Here is a 25,988-nt window from a genome sequence, read left to right as displayed (position 1 = left end):
GTGGCAATATCGAAGGATATATCAATATCGATTTCAATATCAGTTGTTTTATAGTGAAATGGTGAAAATTTAAATGAAACTTTAGGAAATGTCATACATAGTTTAGACGAAATATAAAAGTTTATTTGATATTCAACTAATATGTTGGAAATATCGACAAAATCTGTCTACTTTAGCCAAAATTTAAGAGTTTTTCCGATATATAGTGAAGTTTACACTTCACCCCCATCATATATCTCTCTGATTCTTTTGAATATTTCCGTGGTATCGAAGAAACTTCAAACACTGCCTATTATTTACCACTTTGCAAACTATGCCCGTTGGCCCCCTTAATTTTTTTAATATCAATGTGGCCCATATTGACACGTGGTGCCTAGTTATTATCCATGTGGGTGCTAAATCATCAGTTAAAGGAGGTTCTGATAGAAAACTTAACGGATATATGAAGGTGTCCCAGAATTATGACTTTAGATACTAGACTACGACGAAAAAATTTGATGTATGAAATGTTGAAAACCAAAAAATTTAAAGGTAGTAATGTAAACACGAATAATTCCTGAAACAAGAGACAAGAATACGTGTACAAAATATATTTTTTGTATTAATGATTTTGGGGTTACAATCTCTTTGTAATTTGATCCTCTGATTCTATCTTCGTAGGATGTGAGTTTGTGGATGAGTTGTTGATCCAAAGGGCCGTCGGGGCTTGATCTAAGGATGCACAGTTGATGAATGGATCTTCAAGGGGCGTTGGGCTTGATCTTGAAGGTTGATGGATGAACGGATCTTCAAGGGCTTTTGGGCTTAATCTTGAAGGATGAACGGATGTGTGGATTTGTTGAGGTTGTTGATCCAAAGGGGCCGTTGGGGCTTGATCTTGAAGGTTGATGGATGAACGGATCTTCAAGGGCTTCTGGGCTTAATCTTGAAGGATGAACGGATGTGTGGATTTGTTGAGGTTGTTGATCCAAAGGGGCCGTTGGGGCTTGATCTTGAAGGTTGATGGATGAACGGATCTTCAAGGGCTTCTGGGCTTAATCTTGAAGGATGAACGGATGTGTGGATTTGTTGAGGTTGTTGATCCAAAGGGGCCGTTGGGGCTTGATCTTAGGATGAACGGATGATGAGCGATGAACACTTTCTTCAAGGGCCGTCGGGGCTTAATCTTGAGTTGGTGGGAGTTCTTCAAGGGCCGTTGGGGCTTGATCTTGAATTGGTTTTGACGAAGAACGAAGAGTGATTTCTTGATCCTTCGGGATTTGCTTGAGAGCTTTAGAGTTTCAAGGCTTCTTTCTTTCTTCCTTCCTTCTTTTCTTCTTTTCCTTCTTCCTTTCCTTCTTCCTTTAAAATGAATGCATTGGCCTCCTATTTATAGAATTTCAAAACTTGATTTTTGGATTTAAATAATCAGATGAAATAAATCATTTCTGCCAGGTATTGACACGTGTCATATTTGATGACTTTTCCAATTTATTTCGATTTTTCGTTGAATCACACGCTACATGTAAAATTTATGTGACACGTGAACATTGAAATTTTAATTATTGGTCAACATTCATTTCACCGAAATTTTGATGTCTACAAGTAAATTGAGATTAACCCTAAAAAATAATTACTCCACATAATACAATGTAGTTTTTTTTTTTGTTTATGATACCTACCGTCCTTCACTTTGCAAACTATGCCCGTTGGCCCCCTTAATTTTTTTAATATCAATGTGGCCCATATTGACACGTGGTGCCTAGTTATTATCCATGTGGGTGCTAAATCATCAGTTAAAGGAGGTTCTGATAGAAAACTTAACGGATATATGAAGGTGTCCCAGAATTATGACTTTAGATACTAGACTACGACGAAAAAATTTGATGTATGAAATGTTGAAAACCAAAAAATTTAAAGGTAGTAAATTGAGATTAACCCTAAAAAATAATTACTCCACATAATACAATGTAGTTTTTTTTTTTGTTTATGATACCTACCATCCTTTTTTTTTTTGGACCAAATAATAGTATCTACACTAATGGGAGGGAGTGAGATAGCCTCACAATGGACTAGCAATAATATGATTCAAATTTGCTTTTGATGAGAATCGAACTTAAGACATCTTACTTACAAGTGAAGATGAATACCACTAGACTATAGTACTAAGTGGCACTAACCATCCATTATTTAAGTTAAAATGTGTTGATGTCATTGCAGTTAGCAAATTATGTCTATATAAACATCATCAATGACACAAGAACGTTTTACACATGAAATTTTTAATATTTCTATTTTTGTCATTTCAACTAAAACACTCCAATTCCTTGTCCCCCAAAAACAAAAGTACCATCCACATCACTTTTGCTTTTTATAAAGCAAATTGTCTTCGATTCTTGAATAATCCACATCACTTTTGCTTTTATTGTAACAAAAAGATTTTCTTTTTATGTGGAAAATGTCCGTATCAATAATTGTGATTTTATGTATGGACAATTCCTCAATGTCTTGCTCATTCGCATAGTCTTCTATCACAAAAAAAAAATAAAAAAAAAAATGATGGGCAATAATGTAATTTCACAAAACCAAAATTTGTTAGTTTTTATTGAAGCCTCACCTACAAGTGATTTTATGTCACATCCCACATCCCCGGCTCGACTTCACCATAGCACGATATTGTCCGCTTTGCGCTCCGACCACGCCCTCACGATTTTGTTTATGGGAACTCACATGAGAACTTCCTAGTGGGTCACCCATCATGGGATTGCTCTCGCGCGCTACTCGCTTAACTTCAGAGTTCCGATGGAACTCGAAGCCAGTGAGCTCCCAAAAAACCTCGTGCTAGGTAGAGATGTGAATATACATATAAGGCTTATAGGATCCACTTCCCTGGGCGATGTGGGATGCTACAATCCATCCCCTTTTTGGGGCCCAACGTCCTTGTCGGTACACTTCCGGCTAGGGATTGACTCTGATACCAAATTGTCACATCCCGGCTTGGGTCCCCACCACATCTTGGGCTCAACTCCACCGTAGCACGATATTGTCCGCTCGCTTAACTTAGGAGTTCCGATGAAACCCGAAGCCAGTGCTCCCAAAAGGTCTCGTGCTAGGTAGAGATGTGAATATATATATATAAGGCTTACATGATCCACTCCTCTGGGCGATGTGGGATGTTACATTTTAGTATATATATAATTATAAAAAAATAAAAAAATAAAAAAAACTATGTACCCAGCCTCACTCCCAATATGTAGGCATATTCTAGTTTTTATTAAGGTAATACTGGAGAGATTGTCTATTTAAATAATATTATGTAATGATTAAATTATTATTTAAAGATTGTTTAATATACTTATTCTTATTAATGACACATCACATAATTTACAAATGTGATTTCAAAAATGGGTAATGCTAGGGAGACTAAAATTGTAGACAAAACTTTGGAAAATAAAAGATATAGAAGTTCATGATTGGTTTATTACTTAAAGGTTGATAAATGTGTTTATTCCTATTGGTAACACATTATTTAGTTTACAAATTTTGTCTCCCTTGCATCACCCTTAAAATATTGCTCTACTTAGCATTACTCTTTTCATTTCCACACAACTTCCTTTAATTCTCTCCCTGATTCTCCAATGGTTACTTTCACCTTAGTTTTAATTCATTTTTTCAAAGAGGATTTATTGAGTGATTTATAATATAAATAGTTATGATCAAAATCACAAAATTCTATGATTCGAACATAAAGAATTTTGCGTAATAGACTAATAGTTACCACTCATCGAGTAGAAGTTCCTACAATGAGCAGACTATCATTTTTTTGGCTTGAGGTCTGTTGTCCTGGATTTCATGTCTTGTTTGTGTCTCGTTTAATTTTTTAACATGTGTCTCTTACTTTACACCCACTTCTAACACTATTAAGTTTTAATAAAATAACTAAAAAATAAATAAAAACCAAAAGTTAAACCAAACGGGTTAATCTGGAGCGTCTATTCTCATCGAACAATGGTAAATCTAGCACAAAAATAGCATTCGGCTTTTGTGCTCGTCCGCCTCGCAATCGCAAACCCAGCAAGGAGCAAACTAAACTCATTGCAGAAAAACTAGAAAATCAAGCTAAAGAAGATGAAGATGATGATGATGGGTCGCTGAATAAAGAGAACGGCGAAATAGGTTGGCCAAGATGGTAGGAGCCCACACGCTGCGATTGGGAACGAAACGGTCGGAGCTATGATTTTTTCGTTTCTTTTTTTTCAAATCTGATCAATCATAATAGCAATGGTATGCAGTTATTTGATATTCAATCGATTTCAATATCAGTTGTTTTATAGTGAAATTGTGAAAATTTAAAATGAAACTTTAGGAAATATCATGCATGGTTTAGACGAAATATGAATGGTTTAGACGAAATATGAAAGTTTCTTTGATATTCAACCGATTTGTTGGAAATATTGACGAAATATGTCGAATTTAGCCAAAATTTAAGAGTTTCTCCGATATATAATGCAGTTTACACTTCACCCCCTTAATATCTATTTGATTTTTTGAATATTTCCGTTGTATTGAAGAAACTTCGAACACTGCCTATTATTTATCACTTTACAAATTATGCCTTTTGGCCCCTTTAAATTTTTTAATATTCATGTGGCCTATATTGACACGTGGTGCCCAGTCATTGTCCATAAAAGTGCTACATCATCAGTTAAAGGTGGTTCATGCAAAAAACTTAATGGTTGTATGAAAGTTTCTCAAAATTATGACTTTAGGTACCAGACTGAAACGAAAAAAGCTTGATGTATGAAATGTTGTAAACCAAAAAATTGAAGGGTAGTAAACTGAGATTAACCCTAAAAAGTAATTACTCCACATAATACAATGTAGTTTTTTTTGTTTATGATACCTACCGTCCTATTTTTTTTTTGGACCAAACAATAGTATCTACACTATGGGGAAGGAGTGGGCTAGCCTCACAATGAGTTAGCAATAATATGGTTTAAATGCACCTTTAGCGAGAATCGAACTTAAGACCTCTCACTTACAAGTGAAAATGAATACCACTAGACTATAGTACTAAGTGGCACCAACCATCCATTATTTAAGTTAAAATGTGTTCATGTCATTGCAGTCAGCAAATTATGTCTACATAAACGTCATCAATGGCACAAGAATGTTTTACACATGAAGTTTTTAATATTTCTATTTTTCTCCTTTCAACTAAAACACTCCAATTCCTTGTTCCCAAAAACAAAAGTACCATCCACATCACTTCTGCTTTTTATAATGCAAATTGACTTCGATTATTGAATAATTCACATTACTTCTGCTTTTATTGTAACAAAAGGATTTTCTTTTTATGTGGAAAAGGGCCGTATCAATAATTGTGATTTTACGTATGCACAATTCCTCAATGTCTTGCTCATTCGCACAGTCTTCTATCACAAAAGAAACAAAAATAAAAAAATAATGGGCAAGAATGTAATTTCACAAAATCAAATTTGTTAGTTTTTATTGAAACCTCACCTACATGGTATTTTAGCATATATATATATATATATATATAAAATAAATAAAAAAACTATCTTCCCACTCTCACTCCCAGTATGTAGGAACCGGATCCTTTCCGGACCTAAAGGAACTAAGCCTACTCATCAAATGATTTGGGCCATTAAAATTTGATCTAACGACTACAAACAAGAGGACCCTCTGAAAGTTATAATAATTGTAGCCGTTGGATCAAATTTCAATGGCCTGAATCATTTGATCATTGGGCTCAGTTCCTTTGGATCCTAAGGGGATCCGGTTCCCAGTATGTAGGCATATGCTAGTTTTTATTAAGGCAATACTGTGGAGATTATCTATTTAAATAATATTATGTAATGATTAAATTATTATTTAAAGATTGATTAACATACTTATTCTTATTAATGACACATCACATAATTTACAAATATGATTTAAAAAATGGATAATGCTAAGAAAACTAAAATTGTAAACAAAACTTTGGAAAATAAAAGATATGAAAATTGATGATTTGTTTATTACTTAAGCGTTGATAAACATGCTTATTCTTATTAGTGACACTATTTAGTTTACAAATTTTGTCTCTAAATTTAGTCTCTCCAGCATTATCCTTAAAATATTGCTCTATTTAGATTTACTCTTTTCATTTCCACACAACTTCACAACTACCAAAAGCTATCAACCTTCCTTCCTTTAATTCTCTCCCTCATCCTCCAATGGTTACTTTCACCTTAGTTTTAATTTATTTTTTCAAGGGTAAATTACACTTTAACACCTCAAGTTTGAGGTTTATTGCAACCTCATACAACATCTTCAAAAAATTTCACTTTCATACCTTACGTACTATTTTATTTCAATATAATATATCTGTTACATTTTCCATCCATTGGTTTGTTAAGAGCAGCCACATTTGTGCCACGTGGTTGCCAATTTGTGCCACGTGGCAAAAAAAAATTATGCATTAAAAATATTATAATATTGACCCTATTTAAAAAAAAAAAGGGTAAATTACACTTTCACACCTCAGCTTTGGGGTCTATTTTAATTCCTTACAACATCTTCAAAACATTTCACTTTCAGACCTTATGTACTATTTTATTTCAAAATCATACCTCCGTTACATTTGTCATCTATTAATCCATTAAGTGCTGATGTGGCTACCAAATGTATAACACGTGGCAAAAAAATATTAATTTTTTTTAAAACCTTAATCTTCAAAAAGAAAAAAAAAAAAAAAATTCAAAAGTTGCAACCCACCCCCTGCCCATTATTCCTTCCCCCCCCAAACCAAAACCCATTAATCACCCCCCTCCCCCCCGCCCGGGGGCACCGCCGAAACCCCATCCTTTTCATCATCACCCCCATTCGTTATCCCTCCCTACAACCCAAATGCAAAACCACTCCCACCCATCCTCCACATCCTCCTCCGCACCCATCTTCCCATCCTCCCCAACCTGAGCCCAACCCGCAACCCAGAAGAAGGAAAAAAAAAAAATCACCACTTTCTTCTCCTTCCCGTCTTCCCCAAACCCACTGTGCACCCATCCTTCACGTCCTCCTTCACACCCACTACCTGCAACCCATAAAAGAAAAGGAAAAAAAAAAAAAACCCATATCCTTTCCCTGCAATCCAGATCATCCCGATAGGTGTGGATTTAAAGAGTGGGATGTGTAGAAGAGTGTGGGTTTCTGGGTGAGGTAGGTCATGGAGGAAGGTGGGTTTGAGTGGGTCGTTCGCGCACCGGGAGGGGGGGCCAGAAGGAATAATGGGCGGGGTGGGTTGCAGCTTTTGAATTTTTTTTTTTTTTTTTATTTTTTTGAAGATTAAGGTTATAAAAAAAATTAATATTTTTTTGCCACGTGTAATACATTTGGCAGCCACGTCAGCACTTAACGGATCAATTGATGGAAAATGTAACGGATATATTATTTTGAAATAAAATAGTACTTAAGGTATGAAAGTGAAATGTTTTGAAGATGTTGTAAAAAATTGAAATAAACCCCAAACCTGAGGTATGAAAGTGTAATTTACCCAAAAAAAAAAAAAAAACCAACAAACCCAGAAACCCATCTCCCACTCCACCCTCTCCGCTCCCATGCAATCAACCCCATCATTAGAACCTTCCACATCTCCCCCACCGCTCCCACCACCATCTCCTCCACTGGACTTAGACCTCTCGACTTCCCCATGCAGGTTCCATGTGAAGGCATGCAAGCCCAGATAACCAGGTTAATGGGGATGAACTGCGGGCGAGCGACGGGCGCGATTCGTTGGGCAAGGTGGGGGATCGAATGAATCTCGCGGCATAAGTTTGAATCTTGGGTCCGAACCAACTTGAATATATTGGCTACACATGTAGCACCAGGAAGACGATGCGGCCATGAAAGCCATGTGAAGGTATCAGAAACCCTAGAAATTGTAGAGAACGTGGAAGATGGACGGGGAAGATGGGTGAGGATATCAAACGAGGAAGGTGGATGGGGAAGATGGTTTGGACGAAGAAGGGAGAAAATGGTGATGGGTGTGTAGGAGGAGGAGGGGGAGGAGCGCCATAGGAAGAAGGTGGAGATGGAGGAAGAGAAGGCGTGAGTTGCAAAGAGGTGAGGGGGAAGGAAGGGGATTTGTTTGTGGGTTTGGGTTTTTTTTTTTTTTTTTTTGTAAATAGGATAAATTATTATAATATTTTAAATGCATAATTTTTTTTTGCCACGTGACACAAATTTGGCAGCCACGTTATTTCTTAATGAACCAATGGATAGAAAATGTAACAAATGTATTATATTGAAATAAAATAGTACATGATGTATGAAAGTGAAATTTTTTGAAGATGTGGTATGATGTTATAATAGACCTCAAACCTGATGGTAAACTGTAATTTACCTTTTTTTCAAAAACAATTTATTAAGTGATTTATAATATAAATAATTCTGATAAAAAATAAAAAATTCTATAATTCGAACACATTTGCGTAATAGGTACCACTCATTGAGTAGAAGTTCCTACAACGAGTAGACAATCTTTTTTTTTTTTTTTTTTTTTTTTGGGCCAAATGACTAAGTGAGTAGACAATCATTGTTCCCAATGCAATTTCCCTCTAACATCTCTATCTAACCCTCCACTTTCCAATAAATTTTTAGTTGTGATGAGAACATGTGGTACATCATGTGTTTTTATATAAGTAGTGAAAAATTATATTTTTAAGTTATTAATTTTTTAACACACATATTCCATCATTAGTATAATAACACGTGATGTACTATCTCGTGTTCCAATTTCGTTAAAAAATCTGTCCCACTTTCCCTCGTTTTACTTCCGTTGGACCGTTCCTATCTGATTTTACACTACTTCTGTGCATGTTCTCTCAGTAGAACCTTCACTCCAAACTGCTTAGAGAGAGAAAAAGCTAGAATCTTTGGCAATTTAAAGAAACCCCAGATGGATCTCTCTTCGTTCTTGACGTCCTTAGGGACTTCCTTCCTCATATTTTTGCTTCTGATGTTTTTGTTTGCATGGCTTTCGAGAGAGCCTGGGAACACTGTAGTTTACCATCCGAATCGGATCTTGAGAGGGTTGGAACCGTGGGAGGGCGGGTCTATGACCCGGAACCCGTTTGCTTGGCTCAAAGAGGTTCTCTCTTCCACTGAGCGGGAAGTTATTTCCATGTCAGGGGTCGACACTGCTGTGTACTTTGTGTTCTTGAGCACTGGTTTGTTTGTCTCTCTACCCCTTTAACTGTTTGATAGTTTTCAAATCTACTTTTTGTCTCCTTTGTGTTTACCATGATACTGTTTCTGGGTTTGGTTCTGTTTGCTCAAAAGTTTGAAATTATTGCTGCTTTGTGGTTGTTTTTGTTGGATGGACTAATTTAGAAGTTGACTCTCAGATTTCTAATTATTTTACTGCTGCAAATTTGGATACTTGAAGTTTATTTGATGAAATTGGTAAGTTAATTTCTTTCTGGCTTTGAGAAGTGAAATTCTGGAACTCTGAGAATGCTTTCAGCGTTTCGAATAATTTTTTCTGTTGAGAAAGAGAGAGAGAGGGAGAGAGAGTTGCTCTTGAAAGAATGAAATGATCTTACTTCATGTGATTATATTGCTTCCCTGTTTTGGAATAACAGTATGCAATGGTTGGCCTAATTTATAAAGCCAGAAATCTCAAGGCTCTAACTTTCCTATTTGATGTGGCAGTGTTGGGTATATTGGTTTTATCTAGCATTGTTCTGCTACCAAGCCTTCTGCCGGTTGCTGCCACCGAAGTCGAGCCGAAATTAACCAACACAACCGTAAGCAATGGCACTTTCAGTGACCTTGACAAGTTATCCATTGGACATCTCAAGGTAAGATATAAAACATTTTCATGAAATGTCATGGTCTTTTTAGCTGTGGTTTTTAGAATAATTCTCTCAATTGAATTGTCTTCTGAGTGCTGATTGCATTTACGTATGTCTTTCTCTATGTGCAGGAGAAGAGTCCTAGGTTGTGGGCATTTCTATTTGGTGTTTACTGGGTTTCTTTCGTCACGTATGCCTTGCTGTGGAAGGCATATAAACATGCCTCCGACCTGAGAGCCAGTGCTTTAATGTCTCCTCAAGCGAAGCCTGAACAATTTGCCATTCTTGTCAGAGACATATCTAACTTCCCCGAAGGTCAAATTAGAAAGGAACAGGTCGATTCTTATTTTAAGACCATCTACCCTGATACATTTTACAGATCATTGATTGTCACAGACAACAAAGAGGTATGCTTGTTTTTCCTCCGTTTTCTCCTCATTTTATGCCTTTGTTAACTGTTACATATATCTGGAATCGTTGCTTAGGTAATACGACTCTTTGATGGTGTGTTCGTCGTTTGAGTAGTATTTCTCTTCCATTCATATTAACGCTATTCTTATAGGTGAACAAAATTTGGGAAGAGTTAGAAGGGTATAAGAAGAAACTTGCGCGCGCTGAAGCAGTTTATGCACTATCGAAGGAAACTGGCAACTCAGAAGGAACAAGACCCACTAACAAAACTGGGTTCCTTGGTCCTTTGTGGGGCAAAAATCGACGGTAATGAGTACTACACTGAGAAGATTAATGAATTAACGCTGAAATTGGAAGCTGAACAGAAAGCCACTCTCAGAGACAAGCAGCAAAATGCCGCTTTAGTTTTTTTCACCAATAGGGTGACTGCAGCTGCTGCAGCTCAGACTCTACATGCCCAACTTGTTGACGCATGGACAGTCACAGATGCTCCTGAACCTCGTCAACTACTTCGGCGTAATCTCAGTATCAAGTTTTTTCAGAGACGGGCGCGGCAGTATGTTGTGTATATCGTTGTGGCTCTGACCGTAGTTTTTTTTTTTTTTTATGGTTCCGATTGCTTTTGTCTCTGCATTCACAACTCTGGACAATCTGAAGAAACTTCTTCCGTTTCTGAAGCCAATTTTGAAGCAAGAGACGATTAGGACAGTGCTAGAGGCTTATCTACCTCAAATTGTACTTATACTCTTTCTAGCTTTCTTGTCAAAGTTCCTTCTGTTTTTGTCTAAGGCTGAGGGAATCCCTTCCCAGAGCCATGCAGTAAGGGCTACTTCCGGGAAATACTTCTACTTCATTATCTTCAACATTTTTCTTGGAGTTACGGTAGGTGGAACCTTATTTTATTCAGTACATTCAAGAGCATCAAGAAGGATCCTAACTCTCTTGTTGACTTACTCGCAACTAGCCTCCCCGACAATGCGACTTACTTCCTCACCTTTGTGGCCCTGAAGTAAGTAACAATTTACGTCTTCTAGCTCTTGTTTTCCATATCAGTAACCGAAACAAGATTGCAAAATACTTCACTGTTGATGACAGGTTTTTCATTGGATATGGTCTTGAACTGTCCCGACTATTTCCTCTGATCATTTTCCATATAAAGAGGAAGTATCACTGTAAGTCCGAAGCTGAGGTGAAAGCAGCTTGCATCCTAGGGATCTTGGATATGGGACTAGAGTACCCGGTGATACGCTCATCATTACAATTGTCCTCTGCTACTCTGTTATTGCTCTGCTGATTCTTCCATTTGGTGTGCTCTACTTTGGCCTTGGATAGCTTGTCCTTCAAAATCAGGTATCCTCAGCCTTTTTCGAGCTTGCAAGTTTTACCAAAGGGATACACAACATAGCCTACTTTTTTGTTCTAAAGCAAGTATATGCTATCGAAAACTAAAGCTTTTGTTGTTTCATCGAGCAGGCACTGAAAGTTAATATTCCATCGTATGAAAGCTATGGAAGGATGTGGCTGTACATCCAAATTCGACTCATTGCATCTCTGATACTGTACCAAGTTACCATGTTTGGTTACTTTGGGGTGAAGAAATTCTACTATGCACCATTCTTAATTCCACTTCCTATCATGTCCTTTGTCTTTAGTTTCGTCTGCGGCAAGAAATTCTACCGGTTTTTCCAACACACTGCGCTTGAAGTTGCTGCACACGAGCTCAAGGAAATTCCTTACATGGAACAAGTTTACAGAGCTTTCATCCCACCGAGCCTGAGCTCCGGGAAGATAGACGACGAGGCTCCGTGAAGGTAGACGATGATTAATTCAAAGACGCTCAATCTCACGTTTCGAGAACAGCATCGTTGGCCTAATGTATGATAGTGCTGTAGTGTAGTTACTAGCCAGGGGTGATTTAGTTTGAGTTTAGTGAAACTAGTTTGCATTTGGAGTGTCGTTTGTTGATATAACATGTGATTAGTAAGCACGAGCTTGATTGGGTTGGTTGGTTGTAGCATTTTGGATATATTATTCCTTGCAAAGTGTGTTTGGTGATTTTTTTTTTTTAAATTATGACTTAGCCGAAAATAGAGCGCAGTGACACTTGAGGATTCAAATAACCACTTAGTAGAAGGAATAGATTGAAGATGGTGATTGCAATTCTAGGTTACATTGTTGTTGGAAAAGGATAACAAAGTGTTTTCATACATTTTCCACAAACTTGGAGATCTTATGTTGGTTAAAATTTAATTGAGATAAAAAAACAGAAAGTTTTGTTGAAAAATATGCAATTTCGAGTAATTAAACCTTATTAGTACTGTATGAGGCAGTAGCGTACTTTTGGTCTCGAATCAAACAGTACACCAAAACAGAACTAGTGGTCCCAATAAATTTATCTGTGGGAGTTTGAATTCGGACTAAGGACTCCAATTCTTTGTTCTTGCTTTTTACTAGACCAACCCCATGGGGGTTGTTTTGATATAAAACCTTAATTCTTTTGACTGTGGCTTCGTTTGAAGGGTTATTGTAAAAACATTTCATATTTTACCAGTTAACTTGTTTTTTATTAAAACGATATCATTACTGAGTTAAAGTTAGTTGTTAGGAGGAAGGAAAATTGGTAGAAATCGAAACTGCACCAGAGCGCATAGACAAAAAAAATTTATGTCAGTGGATCGAATATAAAGTCAATTGGCAAAACCCTAAAAAATAAATAAACCCAAAGAAGAAAATATAATTTCAAAATAAAAGTAAAAGCAAGGAAGACTCACAAAATCCCTGTACTTTCTCAGTTCATAGTTTTTAGTTGGTGCCTTAGAGCATCTTAAAAGAAACGTCAAATTCAAAATAAAATTGATGGCTGACTTGACAAGTTAAAATATTGTCAATATTTTCCTTCCACCCAGTATGTCAAAATTTATTGCTTCATTTATGGTTTTTTTTAAACAAAAATAATAAAAGTTGGGTTGTTGTTGGTTTAAAAATAATAAAATAATACTTAAATATGGTAGCATATAAGAGCATCTTCAAAGAGATGTCAAAATTGCCACATAGGCATACAATAATAAAAAATGGCGGCAAACTCTCTCCATCCGATTCTTCAATTTCTTACGTGGCGTTGAGTCATTTGAAGGCAAAGTTTTTTGTTGTCAAATTTGACAGCAGATGTCAAATTCATTAAATGATTTTTTAATAGATTAATGTAATATATAATAAATGTTGTTATGTTTTTGAAATATTTGATTGGTTGCCTTAATTATTGGACTCCACAAAAAGATAAAAAAATTTATTAAATGACATTATTATTTAACATATCGGGTGAAGTAAAATATTGTACAAAGTGTCAAATTGCCACATAAGCTATCAACTATCATTTTGATATTTAAATTTTGAAAGGAGATGCTCTAAGGGAAGGCAAGTGGAATGCCTTTGGAAATAGCAAAAATTAAATACGAAGACAGCTTCAAATTTGACATATCTTTGTCCATGTAAACTTAGCTTTCTTTTTCATGTCATCTTTGATGGAGTAAGTGATACGTCATTTATTACTGTTATAAATCTATGTTGTATTTTTGACATCCTTATTTTCCATGTCATATTTGACGGAGCAAGTAAGATGTTATTTGTTACCGTTATAAGTTTACATGGTATTTTTGACATCTTTGGAGTAGGTGGTCTTAGGACCAAAAACCTCAAAACGCCACCACAAATCCCTCCTATGAAAGATTTCAAATCGACTCCTGTTGTCTGAACCTCCAAAAACCCACCTAAAACCCTCTGCCAAGAAATCAATGCCGCCTCCAGCTTCACCGTCGATGCCGCCGGAGATGGTGGTCCACAACCGCTTCTTAGGGTTCCTCATATGGCAGTCCATCCCCTCCATCGTCATCTTCTTCCTCTTCAAAGCCCTCTCATCAGCCGTCCCCTTTGCTTCTCCCTCGGCCGCCAAACCCCCACTCACATTCCCGTTCTCCCCATCGATATTCGCCCTTTTTACGTTTTTGACCTTCCACCTTTCCCAGGTCCTCTTCTCGTTCTCGCTCTCCCTCGTCTCCTCGCCCCACCCCCACCGCCCTGCTTCTCTTCTCCAGCTTGTTCTTGGGCTCGTTCGATTCCTTTCCATTCCGGGCGGCCCTGATTCGTCAGAGACGCCGGATTCCCGGGCCCGGGCTAAGCTTTCGGTGGGTTTCCTGATGTTTTTGGGCGCCGCGGCGGTGTCAGGGTTTGTTGCGGTGGCTTCGGTGTGTGGGGGGTTTGGCGATGGGGTTTCGGCGATTGGGAGAGTGGGGTTTAGGGGTTTAGTCATGGGGTTGCTTTATGGGCTGTATTATGTGTACAATCGCAGGTGGGTCTTGGAGTTTCCCATTATTCAGGTCAGTTTTTGGCTACTTTTATACAAAGTTTGAATCTTTCTCTGTGTAATGTGATGTTACATGAGGTGTGTTAAGAGAAATGCATAGCTGAGTACAAAAATATGACAAAAATATGCAGTTTATGTGATATGATTTTTCAGTCTAGGAGATCAGATCGTTAATTTTTTTATCTTAGTTGTTATTTTGAATTACGATCCTGGCCTAATTCTCTCTACTTCTTTTTTGCTGGCTTGCAATACATTGCGCGTGGAAGCATGTTCAATTTACTGGTAGAGATTTGAGATTGCTTTGCACTCATTTACTAAGTTTTCTATCATAAGAAATTCTTAGCCTTGCTTTGATTTTCTCATGTTGTGTTCTGCTTTCTACTCACACAAGTCATGACTCTTACACTACTTGTTTATGTCAACAGCGTCCTCCTTTTTTCAGCTTCAAAATGGGGCTTCCTTCGGCTATCACACAATCCTTGAAGCTTTCCCTTGTGGCGTACCTTTTTTCAGCTGCTCTGCTGGTGTTTCTGCCACACCTCAATCAGAACCAGGCTACAACCGGAAAGTTTATTGCTGAGCAGATCAGACTCTACACTGGGAGTTTCTTAGTGTTACTATGCTGGGAACTAAGTCACCATTTACATCGGGTTGGTTCTTCAAACATATCAACATGTTTGTTAATTTTCATTAATACTACTGCAGGTACTTGAAAGAAGCATTGAATTAGCTATTGTTTTTATGACTTGTGTTTATGATTATTTGAATATAGAAGTTTGTGGAACATTCTTGCTTGTTTTATTAACCCCTTCAAATGCTTGCTCTTCATTGGATCCTCTCCCCCTACAGTTATAAGAATGAATATAACTTAAAAGTAACAGAAGTCGTGAGTGGAATAAATAGAGCTTCATGCAGCATTGACCTGTTCAATTGATGAAGAATATTTCTTGCAATTTTGTGCTACTTTAATTTGGCCCATCTTATATGATTGCATTAGGAACCTTGTGGGTCTGGTGTTAGCATTGAACATTCAGACATCACTCCATGGACATGCATATCAGTGTTTATTCTTAGTAGCTTTTGATGGGATTGTAATATGAATCAGATAACTTCTCTTTTTTCTAGATGTGAACTTTACTACTTAATGACACTAGAAAACATACATCTTGGTCATATGCCATGCTATATGGCATACTCTTTATAAATTACACAGCTTGATCTCTTGTTAAGAACCTGAATACTTGGTGCTATTTGTTTGCCCCTTTCCTTTTATAGTTAACCATGTCAGTCTTCTGATTTGAATCTATATGTGTTTGAAATTGTGTTGTAATGTAGGTGCTTCATACAAAGAGATTCGTATTTGCACCACCTAAAGGATCAGCAGCAGCAGAAACAAATCCAAGTGAAATTCTCCTTGCAGCTCTGGAGGAGAGCAGGCCTAGTTCTCTTCTTCAGTATCTTGCCTATCTTGATCTCTGTATGGTTTGCGAGAATAACGTGGATGCTTGGAGAAGAGCTGCATTTTTTGAGGAAACTGGTGAAACTTACAGAAGAGTTATATCTGTATGCTTGCGGCCTCTGGAGCAGCTTGCATCAAAGCTGGGTGAAGGCTTGGAAAGTTCCATTGAAAACGGCTCCCGAATATCCAGTCAGTTACTGTCCCCAACTGACCAGCGACTAGACTCAAAATACTCTGAACCTTTGAATAACTTCCAGGTAAACATTTCGATTCTTGATTATACTTGTGGATATAACCTACATGTGTGTATGTCTTCCTACTCCGTTTAGTCAAACTGTGAACTAGCATCATCTATGGAGAGTAATAAATAATAACTTACTCATCTTTTGTGGCAAAACGTTACATGAGTAAATGCTGAGCTTCACGAACTACTTGTTGATATGATGGATGAAGGGCTGAATTTTGGAGGATTGAATAGCATTAATATGCCATTTTCTCCACCTGAAATTCTAACAATGCATTTTAGTATTGTTCTACGGGTTTGGACCAGGGGCAATTGTTCTTAGATTGGGACAGTTTGTTATCTATAGGAGTCAGTACGTCACAAATGATAATCGGTATGCTAATTGGCGGCAACTTGCAGTTATGCATGTGAAGAGAATGTTATTGAATATTTGGAATAACTTTCAATTGTTTTTCTCATCAACTAAAAAAACCTAATATATACTCTTTTAATGCAGTTGTATGCATGGTGTGCGTGGACAGCTGCCTCGCTAACTGCATGCTCACACAAAGAGGACAGATACGGGGTTTCCCAGATCACTGGTAGTAACGCTGCTGTGATGTCAACGCTGATTTCTTGCCTTCTTGCTGTTGAAACATACATGGGGAAGAAGACCACTTTGCAGTCTGCTAATCAGTTCATGGGGTTAACTGGTTTTAAATTGAGAAACACGAGCATGGCCAATACTAGCATGAGTAAAAAGAGAGCCAGCCCGCTTCATTCAAAAGCATATGCTGTTGCTGATGTACTGAGGAACTCAATCTACCAAATTGTGTCTGCTTTCCATGATCAGATGGCAAGCAGTGCTAAAAAGGGCTTTCTTGAGAAGGATTGGATCGTTAGGGGCAAGCCTCCTTTCGGACCACGCGAACTTCTTGTGCAGAAACTGCTTCTATTCCTCGACTTTAGAGCCAGCTAATTGCTTGTTAATTTGCTGGGATTCAAGCCTCTTCCTTTAATCATTGGACTGACTTGCGGACGCATACGAAGAGCTGGTTTTGTTTCTTAACCCCAAACATGATTGGTGGATGGGATGAGCTGAAGGAGATAGCATCGGATTTAGTACAAAGAAATATCAAATTTGGATCTTATAATTAAGTTGTATGGTTGATAGGAAGCACTAGCATCAACTAGTATACCGAAATAAAAAATTTCCGGTTTACTTTGTATTATTGCCTATTGAACCTAGAACCAGCTATATGAAATACGTGCTCTGATTCTCTCCAACTACTAAAACATCCCGTGATGGTTAAATTATTTCCCTTGTTTTTATTTTTTTCTCAAAAATATTTCCCTCGTTTACTTTGTTCTTATTGCTTATTATGCTCTGCTAGTAGGATTAAGCCTGGATCAAATTGGTAATGCCTTACTCAAGCTATTTCTAACATGTCAACGACATGATTTGAGTATTTCTGGCCATGCTTTGCTGGGATGATGATCCGAGCAAATAAAAAGTTGACAAAATGGAACGATTCTTTTTTTGTTTGTTTGGCTTTTACTTCTATAAACCACTAATGTTAGTCAAAAGTACATAAGAAAATGCTAAAGAATCAAACTATAGAAGGAAAAAAGAATGTCGCTTATCAGTTGTTGGTGTCGGACTGTAATAAAAATCGAACCTAAGAGCTCTCAATTATAAGTGAAGACGAATATCAACCTAAAACCTTTCAATTACAAGTGATCGAATACAATATAAAACCTCTCAATTACAAGTGAAGATGAATACTATCAGACCATAGTACTAAGTGACATACAATTAGGATCATAATTATGGAACAACTAATGGGAATAGTGTTAGATCCCACATTGCCCAGGGGAGAGAATCTTCTATGCCTTATATGTACATGCCCACCTTCATATAGCACAAGGTATTTTGGGAGCTCACTCACTTAAGCGAGTTCGCGCCTGAGCAATCTCAGGAGTGGTGACCCACTGGCAAGCCGTGAGGGCGTGATCGGAGTCCAAAGTGAACAATATTGTGCTACGACGGAGTCGAGCCCAGGATGTGGTGGAGCCCGGGTCGGGATGTGACAAATAGTCTTAGATAATAATTTTTTATTAGTCAGTCTTAGACTTTTTAAACGGAGAGTCTCTAAACCTTCAAAATTTATCTTATGATACGTATTTAACTTCTCCATTATCATGACCTCATGAGGTTAAATTTATAGTTTCGCCACTATGAACGTAGAAATTTGGAATCCAAAGTCATTTATAATGATAACCATGACCAAATTAACATGAGAATAACAACCAAAGCAGCCATGCAAGAGTCGAGGGCGACTGTAAACTCTTGTTCGGTGTGGGACTTTATTGCGAGACTCCGATTAATGGATGAGAATTTTGCACACCATAGTGGACAAGACATATCATTATTCTCTAGCCAAACAAATTAACAAAACGTCCAAAACTCTGGGCAGAAGCAATTGCCCACCTAGTTATCATATTTCAAATCATTTGGTGTTTGCTGCCTTCCCGTGGTGGGTAGAGTGTGTCCTGTTGGCCTAGAGCTGGACTCAATTTTCTCATATAATCATTACTTTAGGATCCTTATTAGTTTTTTGCGATTAATCTTCATCAATTCATTCGATTTGACGGTTGAAAATTGATAAATGTATGCAAGAAGTAAAAATAATTGTATGTATAACACAACCCTTATTTTATTGCCCTACTAATTAGTTACAAACCCATATTGTTAAGCATATATAAAAGAGAATTTTAATGAAAAGCTCCCGATACTGTTCACTTTAACGAAAAATCATATTTTTACACTAAAAAGTCAATTCTGGTACTATTTACATTACCCTTTATTTTGTCTTAATAATTAAAACTCAAAGTTTTCAAACCCTTTTCATTAGTTTTTTATATAAAAAAATAAATGGTTCACAAAATTATCTTAACATTGGAAAAATAAGTGGAATAAAACTATTTATTGGACAAGACATATCATTATTCTCCAGCCATACAAATTAACAAAACGTCCAAAACTCTCGGCAGAAGCAATTGCGCACTTTCTATATGTGCCTCGATTTGGACCTTGAGAGAATTGTACCACACAACAACGTACTAAGATATGAATTTTGATTAATTCTACAATAGGCAAAGTACCAGAGTTTGGCCAGATTCTTATTTCCTTGTTAATGTTAGAGCATTCAAGCCTTGCAATGCATGCAAGTCTTAGTATTACAAAAGAAAGTCCTTGAAATTTTACTCATGTGTGAGGCTAAAATAAGTCGAACGCATAATTATGTTGAGTGATATGGAACACATGTCCCCAAGTTGTTTGTGTGATACGATTTTATTCTGAAATACATCTATATAAACAAACCAATACATATATCTTCGTGCCCTGGAACTCAAGTACTACTCAAAAGCTATTTTGATTTCGTCTTCTACTTCGTGTTTTCGTAATTGAGATTTAGTAGGTCCTCAATATCCCAATGGGTAGCTTAAATATTGACAATCCACCTGAAAACAACTCTGCCCACCACATTACTAAAAACCCTCTGGAACTTGTGGAGTTCAGGAGACAAGGACACATGATGATAGACTTCATTGAAGATTATTACCAAAACATAGAGAAACACCCGGTTCTAAGCCAAGTCCAACCAGGCTATCTCCGAAAACGTTTGCCAGAACTGCCCCATATCACCCTGAATCCATAGAAGCCATCCTCCAAGATGTTCAGGACCATATTGTTCCTGGCATAACACATTGGCAAAACCCTAACCACCTTGCCTACTTCCCTGCAACTATCAGCACCGCAGGATTCCTCGGCGAAATGCTCACCACGGGATTCAATGTCGTGGGGTTCAACTGGATGGCATCACCAGCTGCCACTGAGCTTGAAACCATGGTCATGGATTGGCTTGGAGACATGCTCAAACTTCCCAAGTCTTTTCTTTTCTCTGACAATGGTGGTGGTGTGTTACATGGGAGTACGCATGAGTCCGTAGTTTGTACCATGGTAGCTGCAAGAGATCAAATCTTAAGTCAAATCGGTAAAGAGAATATAGGAAAGTTAGTTGTGTATGGATCAGATCAAACACACAGCGCACTCCAAAAAGTTTCTCAAATTGTTGGAATCCACTCGAAAAATTTTCGGGCCATTGAGACTACAAGATCATCATCATTTGCACTCTCACCCGAATTGCTACAATTGGCGATTTGTTCAGACGTGAAATCTGGGTTGGTTCCATTTTATTTATGTGCCACAGTAGGAACAACCGCAACCACTGCCGTTGATCCATTGGGGCCACTATGCGATGTTGCAAAAGATTATGGCATGTGGGTTCATGTGGACGCTGCATATGCCGGGAATGCTTGCATTTGCCCTGAGTTTTGTCATTTTATTGATGGAATTGACTATTGAGGGTGCAAATTCGTTCAGTCTTAGTGCGCATAAATGGTTCTTCACTACTCTCAATTGTTGCTGCCTTTGGGTTAAGAATCCAAGTTCATTGACAAACTCAATGTCTGTGAATCTTGAGGGGTTGAGGAACAAGGCCACAGATTCAAAGTAAGTGGTGGACTACAAAGACTGGCAAATAGCCTTAACCCGAGGGTTTCCGGCCATGAAGCTATGGCTTGTGCTTAGAAGCTATGGAGTGGAAAACCTTAGAAACTTTATTAGAAGTGGTGTAAAAATGGCCAAGCGTTTTGAAGGGCTTGTGGGGATGGAAAAAAGGTTTGAAGTTGTTGTCCCCAGGAATTTCTCTTTGGTTTGTTTCAGGGTTTCGCCATTGGCAATTAGCAACAAGGCTCCAACTCCAAGTGATGAAAACCGTGTAATTAACGAGGTGAATTGCAGGTTACTGGAGGCCATCAATGGGTCAGGTCGTGTGTACATGACTCATGCTGTGGTGCGAGGTATGTATGTGTTACGATGTGCAATTGGTGCAACTCTCACGGAGGAAAAACACGTAGTCATGGCTTTTAAGGTGGTGCAAGAGCATACAGATGCCATCCTCAGCATGTATTGCTAGACATGTCTAGGGGTGTTTTGTATTATTAGAAATTCAACCGGGACTAAACCCCTTATATCAGGGATGAGTTGTACTTTTTCTTATACAAATAAAATTGGGGTGCACAATAATTTTTTTAAAGTGACAATCGAAAACTTTATTGCTGAGTGGAATGTAACATGATAGGTGTTATCACAAGTGCCAACCGAAAAGTTTGACAGCTCCAATCTTGTTATCATGAAAGTTTATTTGCTAAGGGCTCACTGCAAGAAATGTTGGCATAGGGCAAGGCTTTCTTACGCGAAGATGGTTTTGGTGCCTAATGATCTTTAGAAACTATGTTATAGGGAACTCTTGATGGTAGTGTGCGCACTTGGTGCCTAATGCTCAGTGGGCACCTTTAACAGATGTCTAACATTGGCACACTTCAAAAAAGGTGCCCTATGCCAAGATTTCTAGTAGTGGTTTAGGGTCCAGAGCTCTAAATGTTTCTGAAAAAGTTGATTAATACATGTAAAATTGGCATACAAGAAATAAAAAGATGTTTAGATACTCCATACATAACTAAACGAGACAATCACAATGAATGTAAAGGTATGCAGTAACAATTTTTTCAAATTGTGGTTCCCAACTCATCTTAATACATGATGAAAGTCTCTTATTTGTTAAAAACATGTATAGGACCTCCAGAACACATAGTACGACTGTCACATTAAGTGGGGTCTAAGAACTACTACAACGATTAACTACTGCTTATTACCAATAACAACAATTGTCGTTGTAAAATGTCAAAGCCAACCAGCCAACCACTGCGACAACACAAGTAATAAACTAGAAAACCAATGGAGAATGCATATCGGAAGAAAGTCTTTGCTCAAGAACATGATTTTACAATTCAATCACATCACCAAGCAGAGTTTTTCTTTAAGCTCGAAACCAATCCCTCACCAACTTATAGTGTTTGGCTACACTTGCACATCTTCGTGGAGTTTCATAAATGGAGTTATCTTTCAGTATGTATCTTCATCTCTGTGCTGGACTTACAAATTAAACTGCAAAGAGTGGAGGGGAATAGAGGAAATAAGTAAAGCAATAGTCATTTAATTAATAAATCACGGGAGTAGTTTTACAATGTACTGAAAGACATTCCGCAGTTCTAAACCTCTATGTTGTAGCAAATTCAAAATTTTCCTTTGATACATAGAGCATCCTTCTATGTTTTTGTCATGATGTCTTGCATTTCATCAACAAAATTAAATAAGATAAAACCTGAAGGAAAACTACAATATACAAAAGATAAAGCAAAGAAGTATATGAGTACATCTAATGGTTAAAACACTAGTAGTACCGAGTACTCCAGAGCACACAAGAATGTCCCGTATCAAAGGCAACAAGAGAGAGTGTCTCAGTCAAGGGGCGGCTGCTGTCAAGAGAAAGTGATTGTGCCCGGAGAACCCAACACAAAAGGGTGCAAAGGTTTAAGAAAACACCAAACTAATGAATGTCGGAGAAACTTGAGAGCCAAAGATTGTTACTCATCATGAACGTGTGAGAAACTTGATAGAGTACAATGGTGTAGTTGGAGCTCTAGGTTGTGAGTGGTTTATGTGTGAGCCTTTCCTATATAGAAAGGACAAATTACAAATACAATGCATGCACACAACTGGGCTAAGAGCTTGCAACTCAAGTGACTAAGGCAAATTCAAAGACAAATTCAAAGCACAGAAAACACAGAAACAAACTTTCTCACCACAATGAGCAAAGAAAAACACTCCTCTCCAAAAAGGGAAATAGAAAAGAAATTTAAAGAACTTATTTTGCACAGCAAGTACGTAAATACGTAGACCTTGAAGAAATGATAAAGGGCAACAAACTTATTAAGAGTACACTGATGATCAAATATTGTTCATGAATCCTAAGAAACCCTATACGATCTAAGTTTAGGTCATGTTTCGTATCCTTTTGGATCTATTTTTTTGTTTTTGAAATAAAGGAGTATTAGCTTCAATATTTACATTCATCATTTCCTAAAACTATAAATTGGTTTCAAATTAAATACCAAACAATTGGTACTTCAACTCCCCTTTGTTAGAAAAATAAAGCAAGATGTCCATATTTCTAATCAGTTTTGTTCCCACACACACTTTGGCATGCAAATGATGCTTTACTGACGGAAGAATATGTATCAGATAATAGGGCACTGATTTTATATTTTTTCCAGTAAGAATCCATATATAATGCCAATTATCGGCAAAAAAATCTTACAGAATTGAGAAGGTGATATGGCTAAAAGTTTAGTCGTGGAACATTAATTCGAATTGCACGTCAAAGCATTATATAACATTTGCCCGTTTAAGAAAAGCATACATCTAATTCTGAAGCACTTTCATGGGCACAAACTTAAACCTAAGACCACAATCACTTAATGCAAATAAAACCAGTAGAAAACCACCAAACAGGAAAAATAACCAGAATTTTAATTTGTTTATTTTGGTGTCGGGGCTTTTATTGACACTTCAAAAATAATCACACACTTCTTTCTATACAAATTTTATTTATATGTTTATAAAATTGGAGTGTAGGATAATCATTTTGGAGAGCTAATAACAACTTTCTTTTAATTTATAGTACAATTTTACTCTATCGATCTATGGATGAATTAATAAAGAAAGTGTACTAGGTACATAGTACATACCAAGGATGGGAAATTGTTTATTGAAGAAGAAGGCAGACATGCAAGGGAGAATCTCAACTCTCCTCGCCTACTGATTTCTGCTGTGATTCCAGGGCCGCCGGGTGTGGTTGGAACATCAGCTGAGCCTGAAGCTGATGGTCTAGGGAATTCAGGTGATGTGCAGCTGCTTGTTGTTCGATCTGGTTATAATGGTTATTATCAAAAGCTCCACCCAAACCCAATGAACCAGACACCACACCTTTACTAGCAGCAGCTGCGGGAATCTGATTAAACCCATTTCCATTAACCAAACTCGCTGCGGCGTCCATCCCATTGATATTGAACCTCACAAGCTCTTGCTGATGAGCCTCGAACAGTTGCTGCTGATGTTGGTCGCGAATCAAAAGCTGGCCTTCCCTGCAGCCCTGCTGGGGCGGAGGACCAGTGGTAGCCCCCAACAGAGGGATCATCAATGCCTGAGGGCCAATATAGGCAGATAGGTCTTTCTTGGCGTTGTAGAGATCAGTCTGGACTTGCCTAAGCCTGTTCTGGAGAAATGAGATGAAACCAACACACCCATACACTGGGTCCCGAAGACGAGCCTCTGCCTCATAGGCCAATGACGTCACTGCATCTTCACGGTATGCAACATTGAGTTCGTTCAGGATCTTGCCGACGTTGCTCGCACCGTAAACGGTGTGAACGTTAGCGAATTTTTGAGGTTGGTCTGGTGGGAAATAGGGGGCGAACACGCATTCTTGCGTACATTTTCGCCGTTGAAACTTGCACGCAGCGCACGGTGAATGAGTGTTTGACGACATTTTTTTTTAGGTTTTACTTGATTTGTCACAACAAACTGCAAAGAGGAATTAACAAGAACAAGAATCAGTGATCATTTCATTTGCATAAATTAATTGTCAGAGAACGATAAATATTCAGTAAAAGAATTAAAATTCCTAAAATCTCAATCGAATACACCCTAGGAGAATTGGGATTAAGAAAAGGAAAATAATTAGTTCGTAATCAACCCTAAATTTAATCCATTTATTTATGTTCCTTATTCTTTAACCCACGATGAGAATAATTTTAGAGTTCTATAGCTAAATTTTGATTCTATTGGAAAAAGAAAACCCTAACCTTTGACAAAAAAAAAAAAAAAGGAAAAGAAAAAGAAGACCCTAACCCTAGATAGACAATGAAGAAAGCAGCGAGGAAGAATTTTTTATATAGACAGGCGAAGCGATATCTCCACAATTTCGAATTTCCTTTGTCGCCTCTTCGTCTTTCTGTCTTTCGATGAGAAGAAGTGAGATGAATTAGTTAGAGGGAAGTGTTTAAGAGAGTGAAGAAGGGAAGCGAGAGACTGGTTATTTTTTCTCCTCCGGGGCCTCTGCTACTAATAAGAAGTATAACTGGCAGAATCTATATATATGGTATATATATAGATGTTATATATGTTAATGGGTGTCGTTAGTAGTATTCCAAAAATCTTTTATGGGGAGTTATATATGCTAATATAGAAGGTAATTAGGCAAAATAATATATAAGGTATATATACATATATATAGTACCATATTAACCATATGAAACTTGATTATAATAAACTCAACAAGACATTCCATATTCCTCTTTCTGTTGACGAAATTTGATTTGGGACGTGATGAGAGTTTTCAAGTCTCTATTCGATCCGTATCAAGCGCAATTAAAATGGCATTGGCACCAATAAATGCTATAAAGTTTGCCTTGTTGCCAAAAGTTGTCATCAACAACATAATTTTGATTATGATGAGACCGTCAACTCTGTTGTTAAAGGAACTCTAGTCTTTAATTTTAAAGGTTTGTGATGCATATATAGATGCGTTTACCCTATAAATGAGCATCATTCAATTCAATATTTTGACACATAAGCTGTAATGGAGCATCAACTAAAGTGATGTTATGAAAGTTCGGAGCAAAATTTTAGGGTTTCTTTTTCATGAAAAGTGACTACCCATCGTTCAGCTG

The 25,988-nt window shown here is 37.5% G+C and overlaps 2 protein-coding genes and 2 pseudogenes across 2 annotated transcripts; 3 read left to right on the top strand and 1 right to left on the bottom strand.

Moving 5' to 3' along the window:
• The first annotated feature begins 8,841 nt into the window (after positions 1 to 8,841).
• LOC103966077 lies at positions 8,842 to 12,283 on the top strand (annotated as a pseudogene).
• Positions 12,284 to 14,035: 1,752 nt separating this feature from the next.
• On the top strand, positions 14,036 to 17,606 carry LOC103966075. The gene is made up of 4 exons (XM_009379203.3): positions 14,036 to 14,620; positions 15,033 to 15,257; positions 15,943 to 16,323; positions 16,807 to 17,606. Exons 1-4 carry the CDS (start codon positions 14,039 to 14,041, stop codon positions 17,266 to 17,268), a joined length of 1,650 nt encoding a protein of 549 aa, XP_009377478.2. The 5' UTR covers positions 14,036 to 14,038; the 3' UTR covers positions 17,269 to 17,606.
• A 2,180-nt stretch (positions 17,607 to 19,786) lies between these two features.
• Positions 19,787 to 21,331, top strand: LOC103966112 (annotated as a pseudogene).
• Positions 21,332 to 24,058: 2,727 nt separating this feature from the next.
• LOC103966074 (LOB domain-containing protein 36-like) lies at positions 24,059 to 24,805 on the bottom strand. Its single transcript, XM_009379202.3, has one exon. The coding sequence runs from the start codon at positions 24,803 to 24,805 to the stop codon at positions 24,059 to 24,061; it is 747 nt and encodes a 248-aa protein (XP_009377477.1).
• Between the last annotated feature and the right edge of the window lie 1,183 nt (positions 24,806 to 25,988).

This window comes from the organism of the source record quoted next, unplaced genomic scaffold (genome assembly GCF_019419815.1).
Source record: "Pyrus x bretschneideri cultivar Hongxiangsu unplaced genomic scaffold, Pyrus_bretschneideri_v1 Contig7, whole genome shotgun sequence".
NCBI classification, from domain to species: Eukaryota; Viridiplantae; Streptophyta; class Magnoliopsida; order Rosales; family Rosaceae; genus Pyrus; species Pyrus x bretschneideri.
This window is presented reverse-complemented; position numbering and strand designations above follow the sequence as displayed.

Coding starts and splice junctions, on each gene's coding strand:
- LOC103966075 (XM_009379203.3), top strand. CDS start 14,039: ATGCCGCCTCCAGCTTCACCGTCGATGCCGCCGGAGATGGTGGTCCAC. Junction 14,621..15,032: donor TGGAGTTTCCCATTATTCAG/GTCAGTTTTTGG, acceptor TTATGTCAACAG/CGTCCTCCTTTTTTCAGCTT. Junction 15,258..15,942: donor TAAGTCACCATTTACATCGG/GTTGGTTCTTCA, acceptor GTTGTAATGTAG/GTGCTTCATACAAAGAGATT.
- LOC103966074 (XM_009379202.3), bottom strand. CDS start 24,805: ATGTCGTCAAACACTCATTCACCGTGCGCTGCGTGCAAGTTTCAACGG.